We start from the raw sequence: 13,144 nt of genomic DNA, 5'->3' as shown, positions 1-13,144 counted from the left end.
GATGGACTGTTCAGAAGGGCTTACAGAGATAGGAAGAGAGGCCATGGTTTGAAACTGGAGCAGAATGGATTTAGGCTGGACATCAGGAGGAAGCTCTGCACAGTGAGAGTGGTGAAATACTGGAACAGGCTGCTGGATGAGGCTTCATCCCTGGAGACATTCAAGGTCAGGCCAGATGTGTCCCTGGGCAGCCTGATCTGGTTGGAGGTGTCCCTGCTGCCTGCAGGGGGGTTGGAAAAGCTGCCCTCTGAGAGTCCCTTCCAACCCAAAGCAATCTGTGACTCTCTGGTATTATCTTCTGTTTGGCTTCTGATTTCTTTGGCCCAATCACTCATTTTTTATATTTGCACTCTGTTCTTTGTGACAAATTAGACTTGGAATGATTAGGAGGGGCAGGTCCTGCATCTTCAACCTGATCTCCTTCTGTGCCCAGGTGACTGCCTGGTGGATGTGGGGCAGGCTGTGGATGTGGTCTGCCTGGACCTCAGCAAGGCCTTTGACACTGTCCCCCACAGCAAACTCCTGGCCAAGCTGTCAGCCCCTGGCTTGGCCAGCAGCACTCTGAGCTGGGTTAGGAACTGGCTGGAGGCTGAGCCCAGAGAGTGGTGGTGAATGGTGCCACAGCCAGCTGGCAGCCAGGCACCAGTGGTGTGCCCCAGGGATCAGTGCTGGGCCCCAGCCTCTTTAATATCTTCACTGATGATATGGATGAGGAGGTTGAGTCAGTCATCAGCAAATTTGCAGATGACACCAAGCTGGGAGCAGAGGTTGGTCAGTTAGAGGGCAGAAGGGCTCTGTAGAGGGACCTTGACCGACTGGACAGATGGGCAGAGGCCAACAGGATGGCATTCAACAAGTCCAAGTGCCAGGGGCTGCACTTTGGCCACAGCAACCCCAGGCAGAGCTACAGGCTGGGGTCAGAGTGGCTGAGAGCTGCCAGGCAGAGAGGCACCTGGGGGTACTGGTGGAGAGCAGCTGAACATGAGCCATCAGTGTGCCCAGGCAGCCAAGAAGGCCAATGGCATCCTGGCCTGCATCAGGAACAGTGTGGCCAGCAGGAGCAGGGAAGTCATTGTGCCCTGTACTCAGCACTGGTTAGGCCACACCTTGAGTCCTGTGTCCAGCTCTGGGCTCCTCAGGTTAGGAAAGATGTTGAGCTGCTGGAAGGTGTCCAGAGAAGGGCAACAAAGCTGGGGAGGGGTCTGGAGCACAGCCCTGTGAGGAGAGGCTGAGGGAGCTGGGGTTGCTTAGCCTGGAGAAGAGGAGGCTCAGGGGAGACCTTGCTCTCTGCAACTGCCTGAAGGGAGGTTGTGGCCAGGTGGGGGTTGGTCTCTTTTCCCAGGTTCCCAGCACTAGAACAAGAGGACACAGTCTCAAGCTGTGCCAGAGGAGGTTGAGGCTGGAGGTGAGGAGAAAGTTCTTCCCAGCAAGAGAGATTGGCCATTGGGATGTGCTGCTCAGGGAGGTGGTGGAGTCCCCATCCCTGGAGGTGTTCAAGAGGGGATTGGATGTGGCACTTGGAGCCATGGTTTTATTCATGAGGTCTTGGGTGAGAGGTTGGACTTGATGATCTCTAAGGTCTCTTCCAACCTTGGTGATTCTGATTTGGTGGAAATTAGGATCTTAACTTCTGCTTAGCTTTGCAGTTTTACAAGTGCAGCCTCACTGTGAGGTGGCTTAGACTTGAAACCATGTGGGCTGGTGCCCAGGCTTCTTTTAAGTGTTAAATCTATAAAGAAAATATTTACATTCTTAGTAGTGCCAGAAAGCCATCAGCCATGCCCAGCTGAAGGAAAGTGTTTTATGTTGGAGCTTCTGTTCTGCAGTGCATGAAGAAGGTGAATATTCCACACATCTTCCAGTACCTCCAGCCAGGCAGAGCTTAAGGGAAAGATCTTGCTGTGGGATGCTGTGGTAGGTTGTTGTGGATGCACTGTGCCCAGCTCTGGAGCCCACAGGAAGGATGCAGACCTGATGGAGAGGGTCCAGAGGAGGCCACAAAAGTGATCAGGGGGCTGGAGAACCTCTGCTGTGGGGACAGGCTGAGGGAGCTGGGGGTGTTCAGCCTGGAGAAGAGAAGGCTCCAGGGAGGCCTCATAGCAGCCTGCCAGTAGCTGAAGGGGGCTACAGGAAGGCTGCAGAAGGACTGTTTGCAAAGGCCTGCAGGGACAGGACAGTGGCAATGGTTTGAAATGAGAGCAGGTTTAGGTTGGCTGTTAGGCACAAGCTCTGCAGCATGAGGGTGGTGGAACACCGGAATGTGTTGCCCAGGGAGCTGGTTGAGGCTCCATCCCTGGAGGTGTTGAGGGCCAGGCTGGATAAGGCCTTGAGCAACCTGGTCCATTTTTTTTCTTCCTGATCTCCAGTCTCAATGTCTTGGTGTTCTTTTGGAGCTACAGTCCATGTGTACAGGGGGATGCATCAGGGGAAGGGGAGAGGTTCCTCCTTCCCTCCCAAACCTCTCCCTGGCGGTGTTGTTGTTGCAGGGTTTCGACCAGCTGCGAGTGGAGGGTCTGCTCTGTGACGTGACCCTTGTGCCTGGAGATGGTGATGAAGTCTTTCCTGTTCACAGAGCAATGATGGCCTCTGCAAGTGACTACTTCAAGGCTATGTTCACAGGTGGTGTTTCAGTTGAATACTGCATGCTGCTACCTCCCAGCTGCCATCACTTGGACACAGACACACGCTCAGTGTCCGCAGCTCTTCTGCCCTCTCTGCTGGCTCTGCTGTTGTAACCATGCCTCAGATGCCAGAGAGGACCTCTTGGGCCAAAGCTTGGGCAGCTGTATGTCCTGTGGCCTCTTCTTCCACGGTGGCTGGCTGCTGCTGTCCCCCAGCTGCCAGCCCTTGGACACTCAGACACATGTTCAGTGTGTGTCTGAATCAGCCCAGGGCTGCACACAGCTCCACATAGCTGTGCTCTCTCTGCTCTTGCTGCTGCCTTGTGAAGTTCTGCTTGTAAACTGCCTTTCAGTTTGCTCTGAGCTTATGAAATGATCTTAAGCCAAATGATGATGGAAACTTCCCTGCCTGTCTGTTTTCCAGGAGGAATGAAGGAGCAGGATTTAATGTGCATCAAGCTGCATGGTGTGAACAAAATAGGCCTCAAGAAGATCATTGATTTCATTTACACTGCAAAACTTTCCCTTAACATGGACAACCTTCAGGACACTCTGGAAGCTGCCAGTTTTTTGCAGATTTTACCTGTTTTAGACTTCTGTAAAGTGTTTCTTATCTCTGGGGTAAGACTTGCTGCTTGTTTCACATTTACAGCCCTTCAAGCCTCCAGGGTTGGGGTTGATGGGTGGTCGGGGTTGGTTTTGGGTTGGTTTTGTTTGTTTGCTTCCTTTCAGTTTTGTTTGTGGCTTTGGGTCTGGTGAGGCAATGACTGTGGAATGCTCAAAGTCTAAACCTTGCCATCAGTCAGAATTTGGATTCACAGAAAATGGCCAAGGTCCAGCCAACATGGATTTAGGAGTGGGCAGGTCCTGCCTGACCAACCTGATCTCCTTCTATGCCCAGGTGACTGCCTGGTGGATGTGGGGCAGGCTGTGGATGTGGTCTACCTGGACCTCAGCAAGGCCTTTGACACCGTCCCCCACAGCAAACTGCTGTCTAAGCTGTCAGCCCCTGGCTTGGACAGCAGCTCTCTGAGCTGGGTTAGGAACTGGCTGGAGGCTGAGCCCAGAGAGTGGTGGTGAATGGTGCCACAGCCAGCTGGCAGCCAGGCACCAGTGGTGTCCCCCAGGGATCAGTGCTGGGCCCTGTGCTCTTTAACATCTTCATTGATGATCTGGATGAGGGGGTTGAGTCAGGCATCAGCAAGTTTGCAGATGACACCAAGCTGGGAGCAGAGGTTGGTCAGTCAGAGGGCAGAAGGGCTCTGCAGAGGGACCTCGACCGACTGGACAGATGGGCAGAGGCCAACAGGATGGCATTCAACAAGTCCAAGTGCCAGGGGCTGCACTTTGGCCACAGCAACCCCAGGCAGAGCTACAGGCTAGGGTCAGAGTGGCTGAGAGCTGCCAAACAGAGAGGGACCTGGGGGTGCTGATTGACAGCTGCCTGAACATGAGCCATCAGTGTGCCCAGGGGGCCAAGAAGGCCAATGGCATCCTGGCCTGCATCAGGAAGAGTGTGGCCAGCAGGAGCAGGGAAGTCCTTGTGCCCTGTACTCTGCATTGGTTAGGCCATACCTTGAGTCCAGTTCTGGGCCCCTCAGTTTAAGAAGGACATTGAGAGACTTGAAGGTGTCCAGAGAAGGGCAACAAAGCTGGGGAGGGGTCTGGAGCACAGCCCTGTGAGGAGAGGCTGAGGGAGCTGGGGTTGCTTAGCCTGCAGAAGAGGAGGCTCAGGGGAGACCATCTTGCTCTCTCCAACTCCCTGCAGGGAGGTTGTAGCCACATAGGGGTTGGTCTCTTCTCCCAGGCAACCAGCAGCAGAACAAGAGGACACAGTCTCAAGCTGTGCCAGGGGAAGTTAGGCTGGAGGTGAGGAGAAAGTTCTTCACCGAGCGAGTCGTTCATCATTGGGATGTGCTGCCCAGGGAGGTGGTGGAGTCCCCATCCCTGGAGGTGTTCAAGAGGGGATTGGATGTGGCACTTGGTGCCATGGTCTAGTTGTGAAGTCTGTGGTGACAGGTTGGACTTGATGATCTTTGAGGCCTCTTCCAACCTTGGTGGTTCTGTGATACTGTGAAGAGTTTTCTTTGTAGCTCTCTGAAAATCCCTGTGGTTTTTCTTTCCCACCTGGGTCTAATGCACTGTGTGAATGTGATGTGATGCCAGTGGTACACCACATTAAAACTCTCATCATTCCAAAGCACCTTGCAGTGATGACAGCAGCCCATCAGAGTTGTTGTTTCCCAGGTTCCTCACTGAGTTTCACAGTTCATGCCCTCACATTCTGTGTCCTTCCTGTCACAGGGTAGGGCTGGGCTGGCCACTAAATGAGTGACAGAAGAGAATCCTAGAATCAATAAGATTGGAAAAGCCCTCAGAGATCATCAAGTCCAACCTATTACCCAGCACCTCCTGACAACTAACCCATGGCTCCAAGTGCCACATCCAATCCCCTCTTGAACACCTCCAGGGATGGGGACTCCACCACCTCCCTGGGCAGCACATCCCTATGGCCAATCTCTCTTGCTGGGAAGAACTTTCTCCTCACCTCCAGCCTCAACCTCCCCTGGCACAGCTTGAGACTGTGTCCTCTTGTTCTGGTTGTCTGGGAGAAGAGACCAACCCCCACCTGGCTACAACCTCCCTTCAGGGAGTTGGAGAGAGCAAGAAGGTCTCCCCTGAGCCTCCTCATCTGCAGGCTAAGCAACCCCAGCTCCCTCAGCCTCTCCTCACAGGGCTGTGCTCCAGACCCCTCCCCAGCTTTGTTGCCCTTCTCTGGACACCTTCCAGCAGCTCAACATCTTTCCTAACCTGAGCAGCCCAGAACTGGACACAGGACTCAAGTTGGGGCCTCAGCAGTGCTGGGTACAGGGGCAGGATGACCTCCCTGCTCCTGCTGGGAATAAGGGAGGAACTTGTGAAATGGAAAAGCAGACTGAAACTAAATTAATGAAAGGAGTAGCAATGAAATGAAAGAGCCCCAAATCCATGCAACCAATACTGAGCCCAACCCCCCTGATGGCAGCTTGTCACCTCACCACTCATGTTGTGCCCCGAGTCCCAGGCTGGACTCAGCAGCAGATGGAAACCAAATTCAAGACTTGGATTCTGGAACTGGATTCAGGAATTCATGGATCAGGATGGAAGGCAGAATGGACAGAGCTCCTCAGATCCTGGCCATGGAAGAAGGCCAAGAGAAGAGGGCTTAACCCTGGTGATCCCTCAGTTTTATACTGGGGTGGAATCCTTTGTTGGTCAGTTCAGGGTCACCTCTCCTGTCCCTTCCTTTCACCGGGTGCAGCTTTTTTACTCTGCCCCCCAGCATGGTGCAGAGGATTTAACAGTGCCCTTGATCTGCACCCCAGCCCTTAGGACAACCTGGGATCACTGAGGGTTGCCACTGCTGAAGCAGCCACTGCAGAAAGTGCTGCTGACTGCAGGCAGGGCAGCTCCTGGGCAGAGACTCAGCTGGAAGGTGACACCACAGCTCTGGTCTGACTCAAGCAGCCACTTCCCTAGGGAAGCTATTGGTGAGTTAAACTGGGGGAAAGCAATAGAGTGAGCTGCTGTTGCTGTCTGCTAAGGACTTGCTTGGAGCCTTTGTGTTTTGAGGAATAAAGCCCACAGCTGTCGTGATCATCACAGAGACCTTTGCATCTTTGCTGTCTGCCAGTGACCATGGTCAGGTGCTTAGAAAAACATCCTCTGAAGGGCCTGCAGAGCTCTGGGTTGTATGAGAGGAGCAGCCCCGTGCTGGCTGCCACATTTAGAGTGCAGGTCTTAGGAGGAGTGGCTGAAGGAGCTGGGGTGGCTGAGTCTGTTGACTGAGGGGAGACCTCATTGCTCTCCACAGCTACCTGAAAGCAGGCTGCAGTGAGCTGGGGGTTGGGCTCTTCTCCCTAGTCTCAGCTGATAGAAGGAGAGGCAATGGCCTGAAACTGTGCCAGGGGAGGGTTAGGTTGAAGATCAGGAAAATTGTGTTTGCTGCATGAGTGGTCAGGGGTTGGCACAGGCTGCCCAGGGAGGTGGTGGAGTCCCCATCCCTGCAGGGGTTCAAGAAATGTGTGGAGAGTGCACTTGGGGCCATGGTTTTGTGGGCATGGTGGTGTTAGGTCAGTAACTGGACTGGGTGATCTTAGAGGCCTTTTCCAACCCAAGCAGTTCTGTTTCTGTGATTTACTAGACCTGGAACAGGCTTTGAATGCCTGCTCAGCAATATTTCCTCCACAATCACCAGAATAAGAGCTTTTGTAAACAGGGGACAGCCCTTAGAGCTGCAACCCTCTCATCTCCTACCAGTGGCAGTGAGTTGCATGAGCAAGCCTGGAGCAGCATGATTGCCTTTGTGCAGCTGGAGCAGAGTTTGTCCTGCAGAGCAGCACACTGTAGCTCAATGCAGCGCAGTCTGTTCATGGCTGGGAGCTGCCCTGATCATTTTCATTTATTAGCAAGATTAAAATCTCAGGTCCTGACCCCACTGTCTGGGGAGAGGGAACTTTAATGACAACCTTTTTTCCTCCTCCTTCCCTTCCCCTTTCCAGGCTTGGTGCATGGCTTACTTTTGAGGCTGTGCTGAGCAGAAGCATTGCATGCTCCCTTCACACTGGATGGCAAACCAATCTCTCACTCTTTGCTGGTTTTCCAAAGGAGAGCTGTGACAGATTCTCCTTGGGAAGTGGGAACTGCCTTCTAGTGAAAGCTTTTTCCTGGCTTCTGCCAGCATGGATGAAACAAGGCAGGTGAGGAAAGAGATGTGACAGCTGAGTCAGGGCAGCCTCAAGCACAATGCCAGGCTGGGTGAGGAGTGGTTTGAGAACAGCCTGGAGGAGAAGGCCTTGGGGGTGTCAGGTGGTGACAGAGTCCCCAGGAGCCAGCAATGGTCCCTGGCAGCCCAGAGCCAGCTGAGTGCTGAGCTGCAGCCAGAGCAGGGAGAGCAGCAGCACAGGGAGGGGATTCTGCCCCTCTGAATAGAACAGAACAGAATTAACCAGGTTGGAAGAGACCTTTGAGATCATCAAGTCCAACCTATCACCCAGCACCATCTGATCAACTAAACCATGGCACCAAGTGCCTCATCCAGGCTCTTTTTAAACACCTCCAGGGATGGGGACTCCACCACCTCCCTGGGCAGCACATTCCAATGGCCAATCTCTCTTCCTGGGAAGAATTTCTTCCTCACCTCCAGCCTCAACCTCCCCTGGCACAGCTTGAGTCTGTGTCCTCTTGTTCTGGTGCTGCTTGCCTGGAAGAAGAGACCAACCCCCACCTGGCTACAACCTCCCTTCAGGGAGTTGTAGAGGGCAATGAGGTCTCCCCTGAGCCTCCTCTTCTCCAGGCTAAGCAACCCCAGCTCCCTCAGCCTCTCCTCACAGGGCTGTGCTCCAGACCCCTCACCAAACCCCTCTGCTCTGCTCAGCCCCCACCTGCAGCACTGCCTCCAGCTCTGGGGCCCCAGCACAAGAAGGACCTGAAGGTGCTGGAGAGGGTCCAGAGGAGGCCACCAAGATGATCAGAGGGCTGCAGAACCTCCCCTGTGAGCAGAGGCTGGGAGAATTGGGGCTGTTCAGCCTGGAGAAGAGAAAGCTGGGAAGGGTATCCAAGTGAATTACAGCACTCAGGCAAGGCCTAGGCTGCAGGAGAAGGAGATGTGATGCTGAAATTAAAGACAACAATTGAAAGCAGTGGAAATTGATGTCTGGGCTGTACCTTTCAAAATGCTGCTTAAGAGCATGGGATTCCTTCTGCAGGTCATCTCTGTAACAGCAAACTCAGATACTGACATCTCAGTGTTTGTAAGTCCTCCTGCTGCAGGAGTTTGCTTAGCTGAGAATGGACCAAGATGGTCTCTGCTTCCATCATGTGTCCAGTTCTGGGGTGCCCAGTTCAAGAGGGACAGGGATACCCTAGAGGGTGTGCAAGGGAGGCTGTGAGGAGCATGAAGGGACTGCAGCATCTGTGTAATGAGGAGAGGCTGAGAGCCCTGGGGCTGTTTAGCCTGGAGAAGAGAAGGCTGAGAGGAGATCTGATCAGTGTCTATCACTATCTGAAGGGTGGGGGGCAGGAAGGGGCCAGGCTCTTTCTGTGGTGTCCTGTGAGAGGATAAGGGGCAGTGGGCACCAGCTGGAACACAGAAGGTTTTGCTTGAATGTAAGGAGAAACTTCTTTGCTGTGAGGGTGCTGAGCCCTGGAGCAGGCTGCCCAGAGAGGCTGTGCAGTCTCCTGCTCTGGAGACTTTCCAACCCTTCTGGATGTGTTCCTGTGCAGCCTACCCTGGGTGACCCTGCCCTGGCAGTGGGGTTGGACTGGATGATCTGTCAAGGTCCTTTCCAACCACTGACATTCTGTGATTCATAGATTCATACAATCATAGAATTGTATTGGTTAGAAAAGACCTTGAAGAGCACTAAGGCCAACCATGCTCTAACTACTTCTGTCCCTACCAAGATCATTCACCCTCTCAGGCTCATGCTGCTCCTCAAACACTTCCCTCTGGGTGCTTCTGCTGCTGTTTCTTTTTCCCTTTACTGTACAACCAACCTGACTAAAACCTTCAAACAGCCAACAGGAGCCATCAGGATCAGCTCTAAAGCCTGTGAATGCTCAGCACTGCCCAGCTTCATCTCCTCATGGCCAGCTCCCCCCACTTGACAAGAGGCCAATGGACAAAGTGCTGAGCAGCAGGGCCAGGGAGACTAAGAACAGGGAACTGCTTTAAGGCCTTTATGAAAGAGGAGCCAGGTGAGACAGGAGAGGAGGAGCCCAGAAGCCTTCAAAGAAATAACCCAAGCTCTTCTCCCTGCCAGTCACAAATCACCCAGGGCCTCCCAGGGCCAAGGCTGCCTGCAGGGGTTCTGTGCTCTGCAGAACCCAGGCCTAAGCCAGCACAAAGCCACAGTGTGCAGGAGGTGCCCTGGGACTGGTCTGGGGGCACTTTGGGATCTGACACTGGGCTCAGCTCTGCCAGCCCCCAGGAATTCCCTTTCTCCAAGGCAGGGCTGCTGCTGGGTCTGTTTTCCAAGCTGGTCACATCTCTGTGCTGTTGTTTCTGGACTTCTCCAGGTGGAAGCCCACTGAAACATGGAGGATTTCAGGGATGGAAGCTCTTCTACACACCATGGGAAGTGCTTCCCCTCCACTGGGCACTGCTGAGGCCACACCTGGAGTCCTGGGCTCATTTTTGGGCTCTTCATTCCAAGGAGGACATCAAGGTGCTGGGGCAGGTCCAAACCAGAGCAACCAAGCTGGTGGAGGGTCTTGAACACAAGGGCTGTGAGGAGCAGCTGAGGGAACTGGGGCTGTTCAGTCTGCAGAAGAGGAGGCTGAGGGGAGAGTTCATCTCCCTCTGCAACTCCACTGGAGGTGTTTAGGAAGAGCCTGGATGAGGCACTTGGTGCCGTGGTTTAGTTGATCAGATGGTGCTGGGTGAGAGGTTGGACTTGATGATCTCAAAAGTCTCTTCCAACCTGGTTTATTCCATTCCATTCCATTCCATTCCATTCCATTCCATTCCATTCCATTCCATTCCATTCCATTCCATTCCATTCCATTCCATTCCATTCCATTCCATTCCCTCAAAGGAGGGTGAAGCCAGGTGGGGGTTGGTCTCCTCTCACATTCAACAAGTGACAGGACTTTGTGTCAAAGCTTCTCTTGTGGTGATAGAGGCATTTTAATGTTGGCTAGGAAGAGGAAATGGCTTCAGGTTGCACAGGGGAGGTTCAGGTTGGATGTTAGGAACAATTTCTTCCCAGCAGTGGTTCTCAGGCCCTGTCCCAGGCTGCCCAGGGAGGTGCTGGAGTCCCCATCCCTTCAGGGGTTTCAAAGCTGCCTGGATGTGGTGCTGAGGGCTGTGGTTCAGGGGCAGTGGTTCAGCAGCAGTGGTGGATTGTGAGCTCTGGCTGAGCTTGGACCTGATGATCTCAAAGGCCTCTTCCAAGCTCAACAGCTCTCTGGTGCTAGCAGCCATTGAGGCAGAGAAAAGCAGAGAGCTAAATGTTTTGCGGTGCCAAGCTAGAGAGCTCAGCTCTGTTGGGGATGTTATTTCTCCTCAGCTGTTCTCCAGGGTTCTCCTGCCTCCAGTCACTTTGCTCTGTGCCCAGTTTTGCAGCATTGTACAGGCAGAAGCTCGTAGGAGAGCTTGGGAAGTGATTGCTTTGAAATTTCAAAGCATTAATTCAGCTGCTTTCTCAGGAAAGTGCTTTGGCTTTTGCATTTGGCTTTCCAGGCTGTATTAAGGCTGTGCTGTGCTTGACCTTTATTTTATGGGAAGCTTTTTAGTGTTTGCTGGAACTTCTGCTTTGTAATGAGCAATTACAATGAGTAATGGGAATGAACAGCTCTGCTCAGTAGTCAAAACCCAAGGAAAATAAGGTTCAGTGAAAATTCCTGCCTTGTGATGAAGTTGTTTGGCTGCTGGAACAGTTACAGCTCTCTCTGCATGATTACAGTTGCTAGGTATTGGCTTCACTCTACAGCCAGATTTGGTCTGATACTTCCAGTCCTCTGTCTCATGGATTCACAGATTTATTGAATGCTTTAGGTTGGAAGGGACCTTAAAGATCATCCAGTTCCATGCCCCCTGCTCTGGGCAGAGACAGCTCCCACCAGCCCAGGTTTATGTTGGGTGGGGATTTTGACAAGAGAACTCAGAATACCACAGGGTAGCTGTGTAGCTTGACTGGGTAGCTTTGGTTGGAACAGATGTCCAAACTCATCCAGTCTGAGCTTCAACCTAGCACTGAAAGCTCAACAGTAAACCACAGACTCACAGGAATATTCAGGCTGGAGCAGACCCTCAGCATCAAGTCCAACCCAGAGCCCTGCTCTGCAAGGCTCACCCCTGAACCATAGCCCCAAGCACCACAGCCAAACCTCCTTGAAACACAGCCAGGCTTGGGGACTCCACCACCTCCCTGGGCAGCACATTCCAGTCCCTGACCACTCTGCATGGGGAAAATGTTTCCTACTGTCCAGCCTAACCCTGCCCAGTCACAGCCTGAGGCTGTTCCTCTTGTCCTGTCACTAATGACCTGTGAGCAGAGACCAGCAGCAGCCTCTCCACAGCCTCCTGTCAGGGAGCTGTAGAGAGCCATGAGGTCTGCCCTCAGCCTCCTCTGTTTCACACTAACCATCCCCAGCTCCTTCAGTCTCTCTTCATCAGATTTCTTCTCCAGGCCCTTCCCAGCTTCCTTGCCCTGCTCTGCCCTGGCTCCAGCCCCTCCACATCTCTCTTGGCTGGAGGTGCCCAAACCTGGCACCTGATGTCCAGTCTGAACACCAGGTCCACAGGCTGCTGGAGCACCCCCCCCAGGGATGGTGACTCCAGCACTGCCCTGGGCAGCCTGTTCCAATGTTTGAGAATGCTTCCAGTGAGGAAATATTTCCTAATATCTAACTTTCCTAACCCCTGAGAGTCTGCCACACATTCATCTTACAGACAGGACCTGATTGTGGGATTGGTGTTCCTGGAGATGAAGAATAAGATGTGGAAGCTTTGACTGGATGAAGGCTGTTCAGGAAAGAAGGCTTTGGGTGGCTGCAGATTTTAATACAGGACAGGCTGGGTCAGTCTCTAGTGGAAAACAGAAATCTCCTCTTCCCATCCTCATTAGACTTTTGAATTGGCTGGTGGGAGAGGGCAGCAATCAGGCTGAGTTCTGCAGTGTTAAAGCCTGGTAGTCTTTGTCATGACCTGAAGGTCATTTGAAGATTACAGCCCTCACTCTTTATGCTCTGTACAAATAACCATGAGGTTCAGAAGCTTGCATTCTTTTGGCACTGCAGATATGATGGGAAGCAGAGTCTTGGATGTTGTCAGCATTGAACAGGACTGACATGTGCAGAGACTTAATCTGTGAGTAAAGCTGGGGGGAGAGGAAGGAGACTGAGTGCAAAGAAGCTGCAGTTCCCAGCAGGAAGTGCTTGAAAGTTGGCTTGCTTGGCATATGTACCACAGAGCTGGCTGGCTGCACTGGAGGCCCACTGAAAGTTCTCTCCTGTGCATTGATGGAGTCACAGAATGGTTTATGTTGGAAGGGACCTAGAAGTTCAGTTCCAGCCCCCTGCCATGGGCTGGGACACCTCCCACCAGCCCAGCTTGCTCAAGGCCTCATCCAGCCTGACCTTCAACACCTCCAGGCAGGAGGCAGCCACAGCCTCCCTGGGCAACCTGTGCCAGAGTCTCCCCACCCTCACTCTCAAGAGTTTCTTCCTCATCTCCAGGCTCACTCTCCCTTCTCCCAGCTCAAAGCCATTGTTCCTCATCCTGGCACTCCCAACCCTTGTCACAAGTCCCTCCCCAGCTCTCCTGGAGCCCTTCAGGTCCTGGCAGGCTGCTCTGAGGTCTCCCTGAAGCCTTCTCTTCTCCAGGCTGAACAGCCCCAACTCTCCCAGCCTGTGCCCCCAGGGGAGGTTCTCCATCCTCTGATCATCTTGGTGGCTTCCTCTGGACCCTCTCCAGCAGCTCCAGGTCCTTCTTGTGCTGGGGCCCCAGAGCTGGAGGCAGTGCTGCAGGTGGGGGCTGA

The 13,144-nt window shown here is 53.2% G+C and overlaps 1 protein-coding gene across 6 annotated transcripts in view; it reads left to right on the top strand.

Annotated features, from left to right (window-relative positions):
* LOC104307897 (kelch-like protein 13) overlaps positions 1–13,144 on the top strand; it is a 121,986-nt gene that overhangs the window by 89,969 nt on the left and 18,873 nt on the right. For all 6 annotated transcript variants that reach the window (XM_054169546.1, XM_054169545.1, XM_054169542.1 and 3 more), the window contains 2 exons: positions 2,487–2,619; positions 3,046–3,242. In XM_054169546.1, the coding sequence (XP_054025521.1) occupies positions 2,487–2,619; positions 3,046–3,242 (330 nt within the window). The remainder of the gene's footprint in view (positions 1–2,486; positions 2,620–3,045; positions 3,243–13,144) is intronic.

This window comes from Dryobates pubescens, chromosome 18, assembly GCF_014839835.1.
Source record: "Dryobates pubescens isolate bDryPub1 chromosome 18, bDryPub1.pri, whole genome shotgun sequence".
NCBI lineage: Eukaryota > Metazoa > Chordata > Aves > Piciformes > Picidae > Dryobates > Dryobates pubescens.
Note: the sequence above shows the minus strand (reverse complement) of the source record. Positions and strands in the feature narration are given on the sequence as shown.